At 41.7% G+C, this 17,431-nt stretch overlaps 1 protein-coding gene across 1 annotated transcript; it reads left to right on the top strand.

Annotated features, from left to right (window-relative positions):
• Positions 1-222: 222 nt before the first annotated feature.
• On the top strand, positions 223-13,834 carry znf219 (zinc finger protein 219). The gene is made up of 5 exons (XM_056247075.1): positions 223-530; positions 6,603-6,693; positions 6,822-8,850; positions 8,983-9,126; positions 9,778-13,834. Exons 3-5 carry the CDS (start codon positions 6,825-6,827, stop codon positions 10,863-10,865), a joined length of 3,258 nt encoding a protein of 1,085 aa, XP_056103050.1. The 5' UTR covers positions 223-530; positions 6,603-6,693; positions 6,822-6,824; the 3' UTR covers positions 10,866-13,834.
• The last annotated feature ends 3,597 nt before the right edge of the window (positions 13,835-17,431 follow it).

Genomic DNA, 17,431 nt, shown 5'->3' with positions numbered 1-17,431 from the left:
TGGAGCCCGAGTTTCTCTTCCAGCGCGCGACACAATCACAACTGTCTGCCAAATCAACTACAGAAGCACTTTCTGATGGACAACAATTTTGGGATGAAACGTTCATATTCTTAATACTTTCTAAAATACGTTTGCGCGTAAATCTGAGCACTACAAGCAGACGCGAGAAACTTGAACGTGATTTGTAAGCGCGCGGTGTGTCAGTCTATCCCACAAATCTATAGATCGTTTTAAAATGGTGCCTGCGAGATTATAATTACATTTGCAACCTACAGCCTCCGCCTCTCTCTCATTCACTCACTCACGACTGCACAATAAATGGATCTTTGAGAAGAGAGAGAGGGAGAGAGACGTGTGAGGAAAGAGGGAGGAGGAGAAGATAGAAAGGGCAGAAGGGAGGGGGGTATCGGCGTATGCTTGTATACAACTACCCCCGATTTCCATTTTTTTTCCCTAACTCGTAATGTATTTAATTCAAGTGAAACGTAATCATGACGTGTGTTGTCATTAATCTCCTCGCCGCCTCTCCCGTAAGTACATTCAGCCTTACTTTCATCACAAAATATCTGATTCATTTCAAATAATTGACCTAATCTGCTTTTTTTTGAACGGTTTTACTGATACACATTGGTCGAGGGTATGAATGTGTTTGTTTGTATACAGTTTTAGACGTATAGAGAGCGAATGTTGTCGCCTTCACAAACAACAAATATCCGACGACGACTTTTTTGGGGGGCTGATCCGGGTAATGAAAATCCATTGATACGGAATAGTCGTCGCGTTTACATCTCGGGTTTCTTCCACATATACAATAGGACATAATTGATTGGCGTCTCGTGTGCCTCTGTTAGGACACATCATGTGTGTTCTGGCACATACACACTTCCTCACTTTTGTCTCGTGCCGTGTATGTTGCCGGTGTGTGTGTATGTGAGCGCGCGCGCGCGCGTGTCCTGAAAGAGATGCGAGACCCGAGCATGAAAATGCAACTTTCGTTTTTAAGGCCCTTCAATATTTTCAAAGCCTTTCTCAAGTGAGGGAAAAGTGCCCTAAACTAAGATGCAGGCTATATGTTTAACTTTTCTCATTGAGAAAAGCAGCTCTCCGCTACTGCAAAATGTAGCAACTCCTTAAGTTTTGTAGGCTACTTTATGAGAAGCTTTAGTTTGTTCCTTCTGCTCTAGTTTCCACGTAAAACAGTCGCGTAGGATTCATGACTCTATATATCGGTCGGACTCTCCGAGGGAGAAACTGTTTTTGTAGCCTACATCAATAGTTAGTGCTTTCTAACTTTGAGACATTTTACGTGCATGTTAATACAATAACTCGTTGGAGAATTGCACGCTCTGCATGTCCTAACGTTACCTCACAGATGCGCGCTCGTAATCGCTATTTAAACTGTAGCGCAAAACCTGCAGCTGCAGTCGAAGGTGCTAGTTTTACTAACGGCCCTAAAAACGTAAAGTTTCACATGTCCCTCGATCGTGTTTTGTCACGATAGCGGCGAGATTGTCAGCGGATTTCAAGATGAAACCCCATGATGGCACTTTTCAGCTGCACCCTGATCGCTTGTCCTTTCCCCTCCCTTTATCTTTTGTTGAAAGAAAATCAGGAAGAAAATGGAGTGCACAACATCACGTCCTAAAAAGCTACATTTCTGCCTCAGTTTGGGAAAACGATGCTGTTGCTTCTGTAAATCGCGATTTTATGCTCAGGATTAATCATGCGCGAATGTCAGTGTTCGCGAGAGGACGTGTCGTGTGCGCATTTGTTTGTGAGCATTTATTTATTTCATTAATGTGGCTTTTTAATTGAGATGGCCGCGAGAGAGGAGGAAGGCGACTGAAAATGGATGCGCGTTACTGACGCACATCACGCGAGTACATTCCTCTCCACGGACGGGTCATCTGATGTCCTGCAAATACATCCCTCAAAGAAACTTTCTATATAGCTTAATGAAAAGACGAACATTTCAAAGGCACCATTCTTTCAAATTATTTAATTCTGTCACAGATGTGGGGCACTGGCATAAAGGCTATTATAATCTCTGCCCTGTACGTGCTCGCATGAGGGGTGACGGAATGAGACCAGCCCCCCTGAACTGACGTGACAGTTTGACGGATAAGAGGGCAGAGCAGCACAGAAATGTGGCTGAACTGGGGCGGGTAGAAGTGAAGGGCCCTGTAAACAACTTTTACAACCAGATCTGCTCCAGCTCATCTTGATGACCTGCACAAACCGCAGATCTGGACGAGCTGTTGCAGTGACTTTGATAATTGATAATTAATCAACAGATTTTTGGCTTGGCAAATGGCATCGCAATGCACAAACTTGATATAATTGGTTAAAACATCCATACTTTGAACTTGGGACATGGATTTACTCAAGCTGTCATGTTAAAGAAGAAAAACATCCAGTTGCGGTAAAGAGCTAATTTGACCTGATCTGTCCATTAAAAAGTGCTTTCACTTAACAAAATGTAATTAGGTTGATTTAGTCATATTACAATGTCAGAAAGAAAAAAATATGCACAATTGTACCTTTAGACTGAGGTACATCAGCTTGACACTGGGCCAGTAAGGACAACTTTGTACCTTATCAACCGCTAAAAGGTGCATTTTATATAGAGTAGTAATATACTACAAATTCAGAAGGGCTCATTCCGTCAAATAGACCAGCGTTGTCTGCTCTATTTGAGTTCCTCTCTGTGCTTAAATGCCTGAAGGTAGACTTTATACCTCAGCACACTGCCTTTGTGCACTTGTTGCACACAGCGGACACCTTACAGCTCATTTCATTGGTGGAGGTTAGAGGTTGGCTGTTCATTCTAAAACAGAAGCAAGCTGATTCTGATTGAAAATTATTCATTCTTTAGATCACCCAAGGGATGATTACACCTGAATCAAAGCTTATACTGCTGATGTGTGTACTGACCGATTTACACCTGTTATTATCATCCGTCTCAGGTGATCTGATAGATTGCCATTGATTACGTGACATCATCACATATACATCAGGCTCTTATTTATTGTATACAAAATGCAAACAATCTAAAAGAAGTTGGCACACTGTTACTCCCAAATATAGGCCTAGGCTACATTTTAGATGTAATCTAAAAAAAGTACCAATATGTTGTAGATTTATTTAGCAGACGCATTTCTCCAAACTGAATTATCTGTGTCCTTGCCTATAGATGATGCCAGACATGTTCTTGTCATTCTGGCAATCTAATGCAAATATTTTTGGGTTTTCTAATGTTTTAATCACTGTTGTCCAGGTGCATTAGTGTTTACACTACAAATATAATGTCATACATATATTTTTAACTAGTTCATTAACAACCCAGCAAGCAATAGCCGTCATTTCACCATCTAGGTTAACTATAGACCCAATATAGTCTGGCTATGAGTAACCCACTTCTAGCCAAAATAACCTTGAATTTGGTTACATGTTGTTTTTGCCAAAATAATTTGCAAGATATATGATCATGTAAGCAAAGTAAACTGTAATTACAAGGGGTTTGGTTTCATTTCTTCACTCATTTAATTTATTTGTTATCTAATTGATGACTAGTCTATTCTTGGGCTATGGTTTAGACGTCTATTAAATTTTCACCAAACTTGAACTTGAAATTGAACTTGACCAGTTGAACTGCAGAGTTTGGTGTAGCCTTCAGATTTGAGCGTAGGGAAGAATTAATTGATGATTTGTTTTCTGAAGCACCTTACTGTAAAGTAATTTCAAGTCTTATATCCATGTCTCGTGCTCAGCGAAGGGTATAATGGTCAAAATTGTGATGTTTTTAACTTACTTATCCTCTCTTTAGCATCTTTGAACGGAACCTTCAAGCTCTCTGCAAGTCTTTTAAAGAGAAACACAATATAATGAGACAAGGAGAACAGGTGAAGGTTGTGGATGACTTAGCAGAATGTTGGAAGTTGAAGGGAAAGATCATTTTGTATGCTGAAGTCACTTAAAGAAAAATGACGCTGTGTGGAGTGGCCGCGTCACTGAGAGAGATAAAGTTCAGCCCAAGGTTAGAAACAGGAAATGAATTTCGTCTGTAGGGATTTGTTGAATGACTGCAACAATCCAAAATCATATACACACTGACCTTAGAAACCCCACTCTGAGGCATGAACTGCACTTTACCTTTCTTGTATCTCTAAGTTTGCGCGCGCGCGCACACACACACACACACACACACACACACACACACACACACACACACACACACACACACACACACACACACACACACACACACACACACACACGTTCATCACATGCTGAGCAATCAGTTCTCACTCTTAGTCTCACAATTTCTCTCTCTCTCTCTCTCTGGTCACATATCAAAGAACAGGCTGCGATAAAGCCATTCATGTTATATTTTCAAGGCCACAAGTCTAAAGTCTTTCAGAAGTATGAATGATCTCTTCTTAGCCTTTAGATGCATTACATGGCTACACTGTTGGAGGCCCAGTGTGTCCTCACACTAAAAGCAGGAGACGTTATTTCAGGTGTTCAAGGCTACGGAATACGAACCACAGTGAGAAAAATAGGTTTTTTATCAAAGTGCTTGTTCAGGCATAGAGGTTTTATAAAATGTTTTTCAGAATGTGTTATGTAAACGTGTCATCATTCTTGGAAATGCGACCATATTTGTATTGGTACTTATGTAGCAAACGTTCAGTAAAACCAAGTAGCGATACTTAGATAATGGAAGAATCAGTTGACCTCAATCAAAATCCTGCAGATAAACAAATTGTTGTATTTTTTCGACATCAGTCATTTTTTTTACAGGATGCATTTGCTACTAACTATTTTAATTGCAGCTACATTACATGCAGTTATTTTACATGACTATGGTCTATTTCTCTTCTAATTTGTGTTTATAAGATATTCATTCCATTGCATACAAAGCAGGTAGTTATAAAGCATATATTTGACTACATGTGCCCCAAGAAGGAACAAAATGTGTGTGCATTTGTGTGTGCTTGTACAGGGAGTGTAGCATGTGGCCATTCAGACAAAGGTGTTTAGCATGCATGAATCATCTAGTGACTAGGTGCCATATTGAGTGTGTGTGTGTGTGTGTGTGTGTGTGCATGCATTATTTGCACATGCTGCTTTATCGCTCTCCTGCCTTCTCTCCCCTCCCCCCTCTGTCTAGCACCTTATCACTCTCTCCATCTATCCAAATTTAGAGAAGCTTTATTGGCGTGGCAGGGTTGGTCAGACACGAACGTGTCTGTCAAGGCGGAACAGTGAATTGCCATGACGATATTCATATGATAATAATGCCAGCAGACCAAACAGACCGCAAGATCCTCCATTGCAGAGCAGAACACTCTGTCCCCTTTCTCGACAGATTTACTCATCAAATATGCTCATTCAAAACGTATTTGTGTTCTTCATTTATGTTTTTTCTTCACTAACACCCCCCCCCCCCCCCAATTCTTCTATTTCTTGCCTGTCTGTCTCTCTCCTCTCTTTTCTCTTCGCCATGTTGGCAGGCCCAAATCTACCAGCTGATATCAGCATTCCCTGGCACAGTGCCAACTGGCACCGCTGCAGAGAGACACAGAGAGAGAGAGAATGATAGAAAGAAAGAAAATCAGTGAAGAATAGAGGGAGGAGGGAATGAGGGTAAAGAGAGAAAAAAAGTGCAAGGGGTGGAATCAAAATCTATGGAAGTGAAAAGATAGAAGAAAGGAAAAAGAAGCACAATAATGGTGGGAGAAAGAAAGAAAGAAAGAAAGAAAGAAAGAAAGAAAGAAAGAAAGAAAGAAAGAAAGAAAGAAAGAAAGAAAGAAAGAAAGAAAGAAAGAAAGAAAGAAAGAGGGGGCAGTATGATTGATATAGTGTGATATCCTTGTGAGTCACGGCTGAGCTAAAATGTCAACTGGTTCTGTAAGCCACAGTTTCGTCCAAGTTTTGTGTCACAGATACACACACTTTCACACTCACACACAGACACACATTAATGCACAAACAATCACTTGATTGTGTACATAAATCCAAACTCAGACACAGACATACAGTTCAGTCTGTTAACAGAGGTAAATACTGAAAAAAAAACACCCACACGAACGCAAGCATAGTGATACATATCCAGGCATACAGACGTCCTCGCAGATGTTTAGCAGATTGTCATGCTGTAATCATCAATGAAATTCATTTTCTCTAATTTATGAAAGAAGCAGGTGTTGTTTTAAAAAAAAATTTTTTTATTGTGTCTGGGCCTGTCCACTCCAGACTTTTGCAATGCATGCATGTGTGCCTTTATACGATTGTTCACTTTGGTCAGTGCAGTGTGTGTGTGTGTGTGTGTGTGTGTGTGTGTGTGTGTTTGTTTGTATGAGTAGCATAGGGACTGGAGAGGTTGAATCTATGTGTCTGTATTTTAAGGTGTGTGTATGTATTTTTTGTTTTGATTTAAGCAGCTACTATAAGTGTATGTGCAGGAAGGGTGTGTGGGGAAGTCCAAACATCTCGCGCCCATCCTGTTTGGGACAGGCCATGTCCCGCTCTGCCCTTAGACCCGTACACAGGAACAAATGTGTATCAGCTCATTTTTTATTCTGTGTTGTACTTGACAGGGGACTGTTGGAGGTGGTCAGGCAAATTGCCACCATCGGAAAACGCCCTCTTTAATTCAAGGAAGTGAAGCATGGCATAGACACATTTACAGTAAGTTATCTATCTATCTATCTATCTATCTATCTATCTATCTATCTATCTATCTATCTATCTATCTATCTATCTATCTATCGTCTGTCTGTCTGTCTAATTGCTATTGTCCATCCTTTCTCACTCAGAGTATGGATTCCCCACCAGAGTGTATGCTGGCACTTTCCTGTGAGCCTCCACTGTCTCCACCCTCCATGCCATCCCTGGACCACAGTCCCCAATTCCTACCCCAGAGTCCTCTATCTACACCTTCTAGCCCTCAAACTGAACTCTATGTCCCGGTCTCACCCTGCCCCCTTCCTGAAGCCTGCTTCCAAGATGAGGAGGAGGATGAGGAGTTATCAACGCCCCCATCACCCACCCCAGCTGTGGCACTGTTTCCTGGTGAATTGGAACTCGGCAGTCCCTCATTAGAGAGCAGCCTACCAGCCACACCATTAGCACCTTTCCCTGGTTTTGGAGCTCTGGAGCAGGCAATCTCCTCTGGTCAAAGTACCACCTACAATGATGAGTTGGATCTTCAGCTTTTCAACAATGAGGGCATGGCTGTTCCTGGAGGGACCAGCTCTGGGCCTGGCCTGAGGTTCCCCTGCCATGTGTGTGGAAAGAGGTTCCGCTTCCAGAGTATTTTGTCTCTGCATGCTCGAGCACACAGTTTGGACAGGGAGCGTCGGGCTTCAGCTCCCTACCAAACCACACATGTCAAACTGCAGCAGAATCACGTAAGCGACAGTGTAATCCAGAATTCATTATCTGGGTCATCACAAAAAAGTATGAATGAAGACATGGTTCCAGAGGAACCTCTTCAAACTGCTAGCAGCCCTCAGTTCCTCTTTGAAGGAACCTCAGCCCTGACTCCACCTTTAACAGAGGAAGCACCCATCTCAACCTCCTTCTCTCCACTTGGCCAGGCCCACTTGGATGACAATGCCCCCTCCACAGCTGCTCCTGCCTTCCGGTGTCACGCTTGTAAGGGTAAGTTCCGAACAGCTTCAGAGCTGGCACGTCATGTGCGGATCCTCCACAACCCCTACAAATGTACAATGTGTCCCTTCTCAGCCAGCCAGGAGGAAAGACTGGCTGCCCATCTGCAGGAGACCCACCCACCTGAAGATCCTCCCACTGAAACGGTTTTCCCTTCTCACCCTATAACAGCACCAATAGAAACTCCTCCCCCACAAATGTCTGTTGTTCCAGCTTTCCGATGTGAGACATGCGGACAGCGTTTTACTCAGTCCTGGTTTTTGAAGGGGCACATGCGGAAGCACAAGGACTCATTGGATCATAAGTGCCAGGTCTGTGGCCGTGGCTTTAAGGAACCCTGGTTTCTCAAGAACCATATGAAGGTGCATCTTAACAAGCTAGGCCTCAAGGCTGGATTGAGCAATCTGGGTCAAGCTGGAACTGATCAATCCAAAGGTCCTGCAAGCACACAAGTGCTGGGGGCTCTGTATTCTAACTTGCTCCTTGCTCGAAGTATGGCCAGTGGTGGTGCTTCAGGAAATCGCACAGAGAGGTCAGATGCCAGTGCAGGCTCAAGCAAATCCTCTATATTGGGCTATCTGGGATTACCCAAAGACAACAGCAATGGAAGTTGCATGGAGCGCCTTCAGGCAGTGGCACAGGTTGCAGAAATGGGTAACGGAGGAGGAGGGCGGGGAAGTGAGTCAGCAGACGGAACAGACCAGGCAGCCATGTGGCAGCTGGTTGCTCGCAGTCTGGTGGCAGCGCAGCACAACCAACAGCAACAGCAGCAGAGATCCCATTCACACCATCAGTTTCCTTCCTCACGAGGCACGGTCGCTGGGGAAGCCAAGCAGATGAGGGCCTACCTGGGTGGGTTGGGTTCTAGAGAGGAACTGGAGGGATCTAGTTCACCGTGGGAGTGTCCAGATTGCGGCAAGATGTTCAGAAGCCTTCAGCAGGTGGTTGCTCACGCCCGTGTCCATGTCCAGAAACCACAGAAAGGCCAAAGTGCCCGAGGGGGCATGTCCAGGGAAGAGGACATTATAAACAGAGTCAGTGGAGCTCAAGCAACAGGCGGAGTAGAAGGAGGGCAAAGAACAAGTGACAATGAAGTTAGGCAGGAGAGAAAGCAACTCCCATCAGGAGTCGTGTCAGCTGGGAGCTTCCATTCTGTCATATCACATCTCTCTGGTAAGGATCAGCCAGCATAATCAAAAACAGCTGTCTTTATCATGACAATATTTCATTTTCAGAAACAGTTTAGACTCAGTTTATATTTCGAAACAGTTTTAATTTATTCATTATACATTATCTTATCTCAAGGTCAGAACGGTGTGAGGGAATCATCCTCTTCCACTTCATCTCCAAGGGAGCGTGTTCGGGGAACAGGGATGAAGGATTGTCCCTACTGTGGTAAAGCCTTCCGGTCTTCCCATCACCTTAAAGTGCACCTTCGTGTACACACAGGTAAGGCCATCATGTTTACTAGATATGTGACTCCTAGGGGAATACCCCAGGGGGTTACTTAAACGTGTTCCAGGGGGCTTTGACTTTTGTTAAACCTATAAAACAAAAATTATGACTTAAAATATTAGATTAAATATGAATCTACAGTAATATTATTTATATAGTGGTCCTACTATATATCAATGATAATCAAAAGCTACATAATCTTGGTTTTTAGATTGGTACATTGTAAGGATGACACTTGGAGCTTGTAACACTTGACATTTGTAACTTCCCTGATTTAGTTTAATTGAAACTATTTGCTGTCTATCGGGTTCCTCACTAAATGTAATTACCAAAAAAAAAAAAAAAAAGAAAGAATGAAATATTAAAAAGAAGAAAAATGCAGTGTTCACATGGTTGATGAGAGATGAAATGTCCTAATTTAACTAATGCACTGGGGAATTCACCTGATGTTACATATGATGAGAAGCACTGCCATCTATCTGTTACTGTGTGTAACTGCATATAGTTGTTTCACACAGGCAATTTATTACCTAACTGCTATGGCCTCCCTAATCAAGCATTGTTTTTCTTAGCAAAATTTCTGTTCTTAAAACAACATTTTAGTTTTCAGTCTACTTAACAAGAGTAATTTATTCCTTGTTTTAGGTGAGAGACCATACAAATGCCCCCACTGTGATTATGCTGGCACCCAGTCTGGCTCTCTCAAATACCACCTTCAACGTCATCACCGTGAGCAAAGGAACGCTATGGCAACCTCCCCAACCTCCCCATCACCTAGCCTTCCCTCTCTGACTGGATCTCCCCGTGAAGGGGCAAAAAAGCGCAGACTACCCTCCACATCCCAGTCGTCTTTTGGGAGGGAGCCTTCTTTAAGGCACAGTCAGTCATGGGGTGAAGGCCCATCAGAGCAGAAGGAGGGCTCTTCTGCATCCATTTATCAAAGAGAGGGAGACCTGGAGAGTCACTATCGCAGTCTGTCAGGGATGATGGGTACACTCTTCCCCGGTGGTCTAGAAACAAATTGGATTGGGGAGGTACCACCTCCGAAAATGCCAAAAGTGTCTCGACGGAAACCCCTTACTACAAGCCGCATGATGTCAGTAAATGGCTATCAGGGCGGCACAACGTCCCAGGAAGGAGGCTTCGAACCACTGGACCTCTCCCGTCGCCCTTTACAAGATGAAGTGGGAGTGAGTAGTTCTGGAGGTGAACCATCAGGTGGCTCTAAAGGAGGGAATGATATCCTTAATCAATGTGTGTTCTGTCCCTTCCGAACCTCTTCTGTTGAGCTGATGGCCATGCACCTTCAGGTTAATCACACCAGCAAGTCTCGTCGCAAGAGAGGCGTCCCTTTCAGTTCCACCAATCATTCTCCAGGACTAACTTTGGCCGGGCCAGACCGTGATCCCCTGGCTCTGTGGAAGTTCCTTGGTGTAGAGGATGGACTAGCATCTCCTGAGGACTGGGTCTCATCCAAGTCAAGAGCTGAGAATGGAGTCAGCCCAGATAACAAGGAAACAGAGGACAGCTTTGAACTTGCCCCTGGACCTGCGGGAAGATTTGGTGCCACAGAGAAGAAACGTAAAATGAGAGAGGACCTAGAAGAGGCAGATGAGGAGATTGACGAGGAGGAGAATGAGCTGGAAGCAAATGGCAGAAGGGCTCAGTCTGTTTCATCAGACCTCACGGCTGAGTATCTACCCAAGGAGGAGGAAAGTGTCTTGGGGAAATAACATCTAAAGAGAGCCCTGGAGAAAAGATAGGGGCAGGGGAGAAATATTTGGGAAATAGTTGTCCAGGGTCCCTCGTATCCTTCAAACCAAGGGCAGACCAGTCACTATGCTAACATACTGGACATTATGTAATATGTTAACAGAAAACCCACAAAAGTAATTAAATCAACCATTCCCCTTATTATACCCTCTTGGTTAGTGATCAATTACCTCTACACACACAAAGACTCTCAATCACACAGAGATATCCAGTATTGTATGCTAGTCTAAGCCTGCCTGACTCGGGGCCTTCTTGAACACTGTTCTCTTGTTCCTGTCTTCTTGTCAGTGAACGCAATTGCCAAGTTGCATTTCATTTACAATTTCCTTGCTCCTGTGAATCTTGCTCTCATCTCAACAAGGACTTGGAATGTCAATCTGTGGAGCTGAAAAAGCAAAAAAAAAAAAAGAAACACTTCTTAATCACTACAATATACAGTATTAATGCTGAGAGAGATGCTAACCGAATACTGAACGGACATGCTACTTCCACATGAACTTAATCTGACAGCACGTCTTCAGTAAATCAAAGGAGTGAGCACACTTCTTACCATGCACCTGCCAGACTCTGAACAGAATGCTGTGATAACTGAATGGTACTTGTGAATCACCTCTAACAGAACAGGACAGAGTAAAGATTATATTACCAGATATCCACACTGCCAGTCTGCTCCGACGGGTATTCTTCAGATATTATATGAAACAGAGATTCTGCCTCTTCTATATGCTATTTCTCTCAGTGCCTGTTGATGTAAAAGGTTTTTAGCAGATTCAGCAACACAGGAATATAGTTACATTGAATATATACAGTATATATGCGTAGTTGTGCTAGAGCATAGAGTTCTGTGACAATATGGTGGCAGTTTGTGTGACTATGTCTGCTGTGAATGAAACCATGAATGAACCCAGAGCACCACATGTGGGAACAGCTGGCCGTTTGACAAGGGCCCTATGGAAGTGTTTACATTACAGATACCACCAGGATATCTGGATTAAATCCAGACCACCGTTACTATGGAAAGTTCAAATTTCAGGGTTTGAAATGGATATCAATCTAGTAAATGGAGACTCAGCAATATATCCTTCATATTCCTGTAATGTCTCTGATTCAAACCATCCAGCAAAGGGTGGAAAGTGGGTCTCTACTAAAACATTCAGTATGCCGTTTTTTTTAGCCGTGAGTAGACTTTTTTTTTTTTTTAATATCAAAAATGAAAAGAAAAAAAACAAACACTAACAAATTCAGACATCCCAGTAGAACATATGTAGCTTTTGTAAACATAAGAGATCAAAAAGAGGAAAAAAATATGTTGTTTTCTTTTTAAGAAGTGTTAATGGAAAAGGATATGGAGAATAGTAATAAGTATTATAATAATTATGAAATAAGACTGCTTCAGAATGTCTTTAGAGCACTGTGCAAAGATTTCCCCCCCAAACTCGCTTTAGTTTTGCTTTTAAATGCAGATCAAACTTTTGTTCTTTTACCCCAAACCATTTTTTTCCCATAATGCTGCAGATTTAATTCATATCCCCTTAAACAATGTGTTTATATATTCACCAATCAACAAATCAATCGTTCGGAAACACAATCATTGTAAAAGCTTGCCTGATGATCTTGAAACTTCAGCAATTGAAAATATATTTATAAGTTGATGGTGAGATCATGTCCAAGACATGTCCCACTATCAGCATTGTCAGTGTGACTGATCTGCTTGCCAAATTTGATTTCATGTAATTGTGTTGCATGTTTGATGTGGAATTAGCACATCATACAAACGATGCTCTACTTTCCTCATCCAACTCTGTAAAATCAGGTCATCTCTCATTGTTATCATTAGACACTAAGTAGGAGGTACTTTTGTCCAGTGATTGACAGAGGCTGGCCTTAAAACGTCATTATTGTGTCCTTGTTTTGTGTGTAGAGTATCTTATGCGTTCGGTAGCCCCTGATGTGGTTTTCCTTTGAGATAACAGTCAAGCCACTGTGCCTTCTGTCCTGAGCACTTCCTCAAGTATTTTGTAAGCTCACCAAAAGCACTTAGCCCCTACTGTTTCACTTTGTATTCTTTGGTAAACTGTGTTCTGTTCTTCTACATATCTGATCCTCTGTTTTGTTGAGATGTCAGATGTGGGGGTCATTTCCATTTCAATGAGTGCCATTCTGTCATTCATGCGTGCTGTTGCATCTCCTGCTTTCCTCCTTTCCCATTAGCGTATGCACCACTGAAAGCTTACGTACTATCTAGCTCCGAGGCCTTTCAAGAAGTTACTTAAATTTCTATGGTGCATGTTACTTTGATGCCGATGAGAAGAAATCAAGCTCTTCATAATTATTATTATTATCATTGTTCTTTTTTGTTTTATGGAAGAAAAAACTAAGGAAACAAACAAAAAACATGAACAAAATGTGTCTCTTGAATGTTGTACAGATAAAAATAGAGATGTTGTGTTTCTAACAAGAGATCAAACCGTCAAACCTGCTCTCCATCGCCCCCTGCGCAGCCAGCGATGTTGTGGCTCTTTTAGGATGGCCTAACTGTGTATAGGGATCAGGGCAATAGTTTTGTTTTGTGTGTTTATGTGTGTGTGACCATGTGCATTAATGTCTTAAAAAATAATATTTTGTGAGATATACTGACACTGTGAAATAAGCATAAAAGTATTCCCAAACAGTGATGTGCTGCTCAAAAATTCACGAAGTTCAACATGCACTTTTGTTTGTTGTTCCACCAGAAGTGTGTGAATTCATAAATATCATCCAGTGAAATAGGAGAGGTGGAGAGAAGGTCTGGGTTTGATCCTTTTTTTAGTAGCCGACTGCTGTTGGTGGCAGAGGAAGCTGATCTAACATAGTAGTGACTAATATGAAATTGTGGATTGAGAAAAAAAAACAGTAGAGAAGAATCAATAAAATACAAAAAAAAAAAAAACATGTTTTGCTTGCCGTATTATGTTTCCCATTACAATTCCTGCTATTTTTCCAAAATTATCCTTTTATACAAAGCACGTACTTGGGGATAAACTGTCACCACATTGATATAAAAATAAAATTAAACCCTCATACCTTAGCTTTACATGCAGAGTCACATTAAGGTTGACTTTGTGAGTAGAATAATTTACCGCACAAATTGCACCCTTCACCATTGACTTTGTTTAAAATTATTTAGGTACTTGGGTAGAAATAATAGTACAATATTATTTGTGAACACCTGCACTGCAGTGAAATAATATGCTTTAACTTTTATGTTCACATGACCATATTCAACCTAAACAACCCATATGGATAGATGCAGAGCACAAGAGGCCATGCATGTTTTAGTTTCACCATGATAAACCTGCAGCAGATAATGAATCACTGAATTGAAAATGTCAATATACAGATTACACTTTTAAAGGGACAACTTTGTACCTTATCTATCCCTAAAATGGGCATATTAGTAATATGTATAAGGTACTACAATGAACTTTGTTAGAGTAAATAAGGTACAAAGATGTAAGGATACTGTTGCACCCCTAAAAGTACATTATTTGTACTGAATCAAATTCTGAACAGTGTACTGAATTCAATTCTCATTGACTGTATACATTACCTGTTTGAATTAAATCCAAAGTAAGTGGAAGAATGCAATCTGATGGTATTTTTAAGTCCTGTAATGATTGAGAGGACCAAAAAAGGGTGGGGAGATGGAGGGAGGGGTGAATCGTCTGGCCAAGGAGGGCACCTCAGCTGAGAGCAGTGGCTCCAGGCACAGGGCCACCCCCTGTACACATCCCTCATCATTGGCATCAGAGCCAGAACAAATACATATTGCTCTTCCAATGTTTTTATCATTCAGATGGCATACGCACAACTGCCAAAGATAGTCACAGTGCTTAGCAGTCTGACAAGGTGTTTATGGTTTAACAAGATCTTCTGCATAGTTAATTGGCTAACAGAAGTGTTACTCCCATAACGTACTCTACACAAACACAGATTCCATCCTCGCAGCTCGGACTACCTCGGATAAAGTACCTTAAATTAGACCATTTTTCTCCATGCTCTCCTCTAAGGACCTGCAGAAATGATGGAAATACTGATAAAAATCCTCTTTGGTAAGTTTACCAAACTCTTGGAGATGGTCCTCACTGGAGAACACGAAATCCAGGGGGAGGAGTTGGATCCAGATCCAACTCCTCCCACCTTACATATACCTAAACCTACCCATCTCCGCCCCCTGGATCTCGTGTACTGCAATGAGGTGTTACTGAACTCTTGAGGTGTATGTCATTCAAAGACTTGTGACTTGACAACAAAACCGCACTATATGCTGTACTGATACTAGCCGTTCAAGTACAGTACAAAATGAATGAATGAATGAGGCATTTATATAGCGCTTTCATATGTACACCCAAAGTGCTTTACAATCATATCAGGGGTTCTCTCCTCAACCACCACCAGTGTGCAGCATCCACTTGGATGATGCGACGGCAGCCACAGTACAACGGCGCCAGTGCGCTCACCACACACCAGCTACAGGTGGAGAGGAGAGAGAGTGATAGAGGCAATTCAGTGGATGGGGATAATTAGGAGGCCATGATTGGCAAGGGCCAATGGGTGGAATGTGGCCAGGACACCGGGGTTACACCCCTACTCTTTACGAGAAGTGCCATGGGATTTTTAATGACCACAGAGAGTCAAGACCTCTGTTTAACGTCTCATCCGAAAGACGGTGCTCTTTGACAGTATAGTGTCCCCGTCACAGACCACAGGGTGAGCACCCCCTGCTGGCTTCACTAACACCTCTTCCAGCAGCAACCTGGTTTTCTCAGGAGGTCTCCCATCCAGGTACTGACCAGGTCAGTGGGCAACCAGTCTTGGGCTACAGGGTGATATGGCTGCTGGCAAAATAATGCTGTTGTCATCTCAAACACATTAATTGTGCAAGAAAATAAAATTACATTGACAATTTTGCATTTGGAACGGTTTCTCTTTTAGGGTTAATCTTTGCCTTCCATTTTGGCATGGGATCAAGATGTTCTATCAGGCTATTGTCTACTGTTCTACTGGCTGAAGCAATAGGACAGAATTTATTATCTGCACTGGTCTCTTTTGAGCTGCTACACACAACAGTTTTTAGTATTAACAGTGGCTGTTGGAATGAAGTTGGAGAGACTTCCTGGATTTCTGGTAACCATCTTTAACACTGATACCTGCTCAACCTCTCACCATTATAGGAGCAGTAATACTGAGCAAGGAGTGTTTCACATTACGAGAAAGTGAAAATGAAAGATTGAGTCTAACTTGGTGGGGTTTGGTAATCGCCCTCTCATCAGAACTGAAAACACCAAACCAGTAATGTGTCATGGTTTCACCCAGATGATTATGAAAGAGTTCAAACAGGTTCAAATAAAGAACATAATTTATTAATAAAACAAATTCAAGTAATCCACAAGTAGAAAGGCTTCGTAACAGCATGTGTCACAAACACATTAACAATACCAGACCACAAACTAAATGAAATGAGGGACTTAAATACACACGGTGAATTAACTCAATGACGAACCGGTGATAACTTATTAATCAAAAACCGTTATAACAAACGAAGAGCAGGGAACTGGAACAAAGGAAAACAAGGGCTGTACCTTGATGGTATCTAAACAAACTCAGGGTATTGGATTAGTTTCGAGTTGACAAAACCAAACTAATCCAATCAGGCTTTGTTGGTACCATGACGCTGATCAACAACTTTCTCTGTCAACTCAGTCTTTGATCCTGAGTTTAGGAGTTTAGGTGTGACATCAGTAGTAAATTGCCAATCACATGCTGTGGAACAGTGAAACTGCAATTCACTTCTCGCAAGAGAAGCAGTGCGATTCACTTCTCTCTTCTGCAGAATATTACTAGATTGAAAAATATTAAGAATTTAAACAAATTTACACAGCAAGAAGAAAGGATCTGTCTTTGAAAAAGGACAACTAAAATAAAAAGTATTGCTACTGTATATCAGTGGAAGTAAAAGTTAGTTTATACAGTTGATATAGGTATAGAGAGAACTGAACATTTAAGCTCACATGCAGTCATTTATATAACTTTATCTATTGATTCTAAAGCTTATTTATATTACCTTTGTATATGAATATTTATTTAATCTAAGTGCTTAACAATAATCGATTGTTAAACTAAAATTGTACATGTGTAATGGATTAAGGGTAGGCTATAATAATGAAATAAATAATATCTAAATCATACAAAATTATTGTTATAAATAAGCATTGCTAAAATCCAGACGATTTTGTCTTTAAAAATCATTTGCTATGTTGTGACCTTTAATTTGTAGTAGAAACATGGAGAGGGACTTTTTTGTCTCAGACATTGTCACTTTGCACAGCTGATTGGTCCAATTTCGGTTTGCAATCTCATACCTGCAACATAACCTGCCCTGGAGCAGGTTAGCCGTGGTGGAGCGTAAACTATGGCGATTAACACTCTGCTAAACGCCAAACCACTTTCATGTTGGCTAAAACCCAGAGTTGGCCCAAACTAAACT

The sequence above is a fragment of the Rhinichthys klamathensis genome, unplaced genomic scaffold, assembly GCF_029890125.1.
Source record: "Rhinichthys klamathensis goyatoka isolate OS25496 unplaced genomic scaffold, OSU_Roscu_1.1 h1tg000042l_1, whole genome shotgun sequence".
In the NCBI taxonomy this organism is placed as follows: domain Eukaryota; kingdom Metazoa; phylum Chordata; class Actinopteri; order Cypriniformes; family Leuciscidae; genus Rhinichthys; species Rhinichthys klamathensis.
This window is presented reverse-complemented; position numbering and strand designations above follow the sequence as displayed.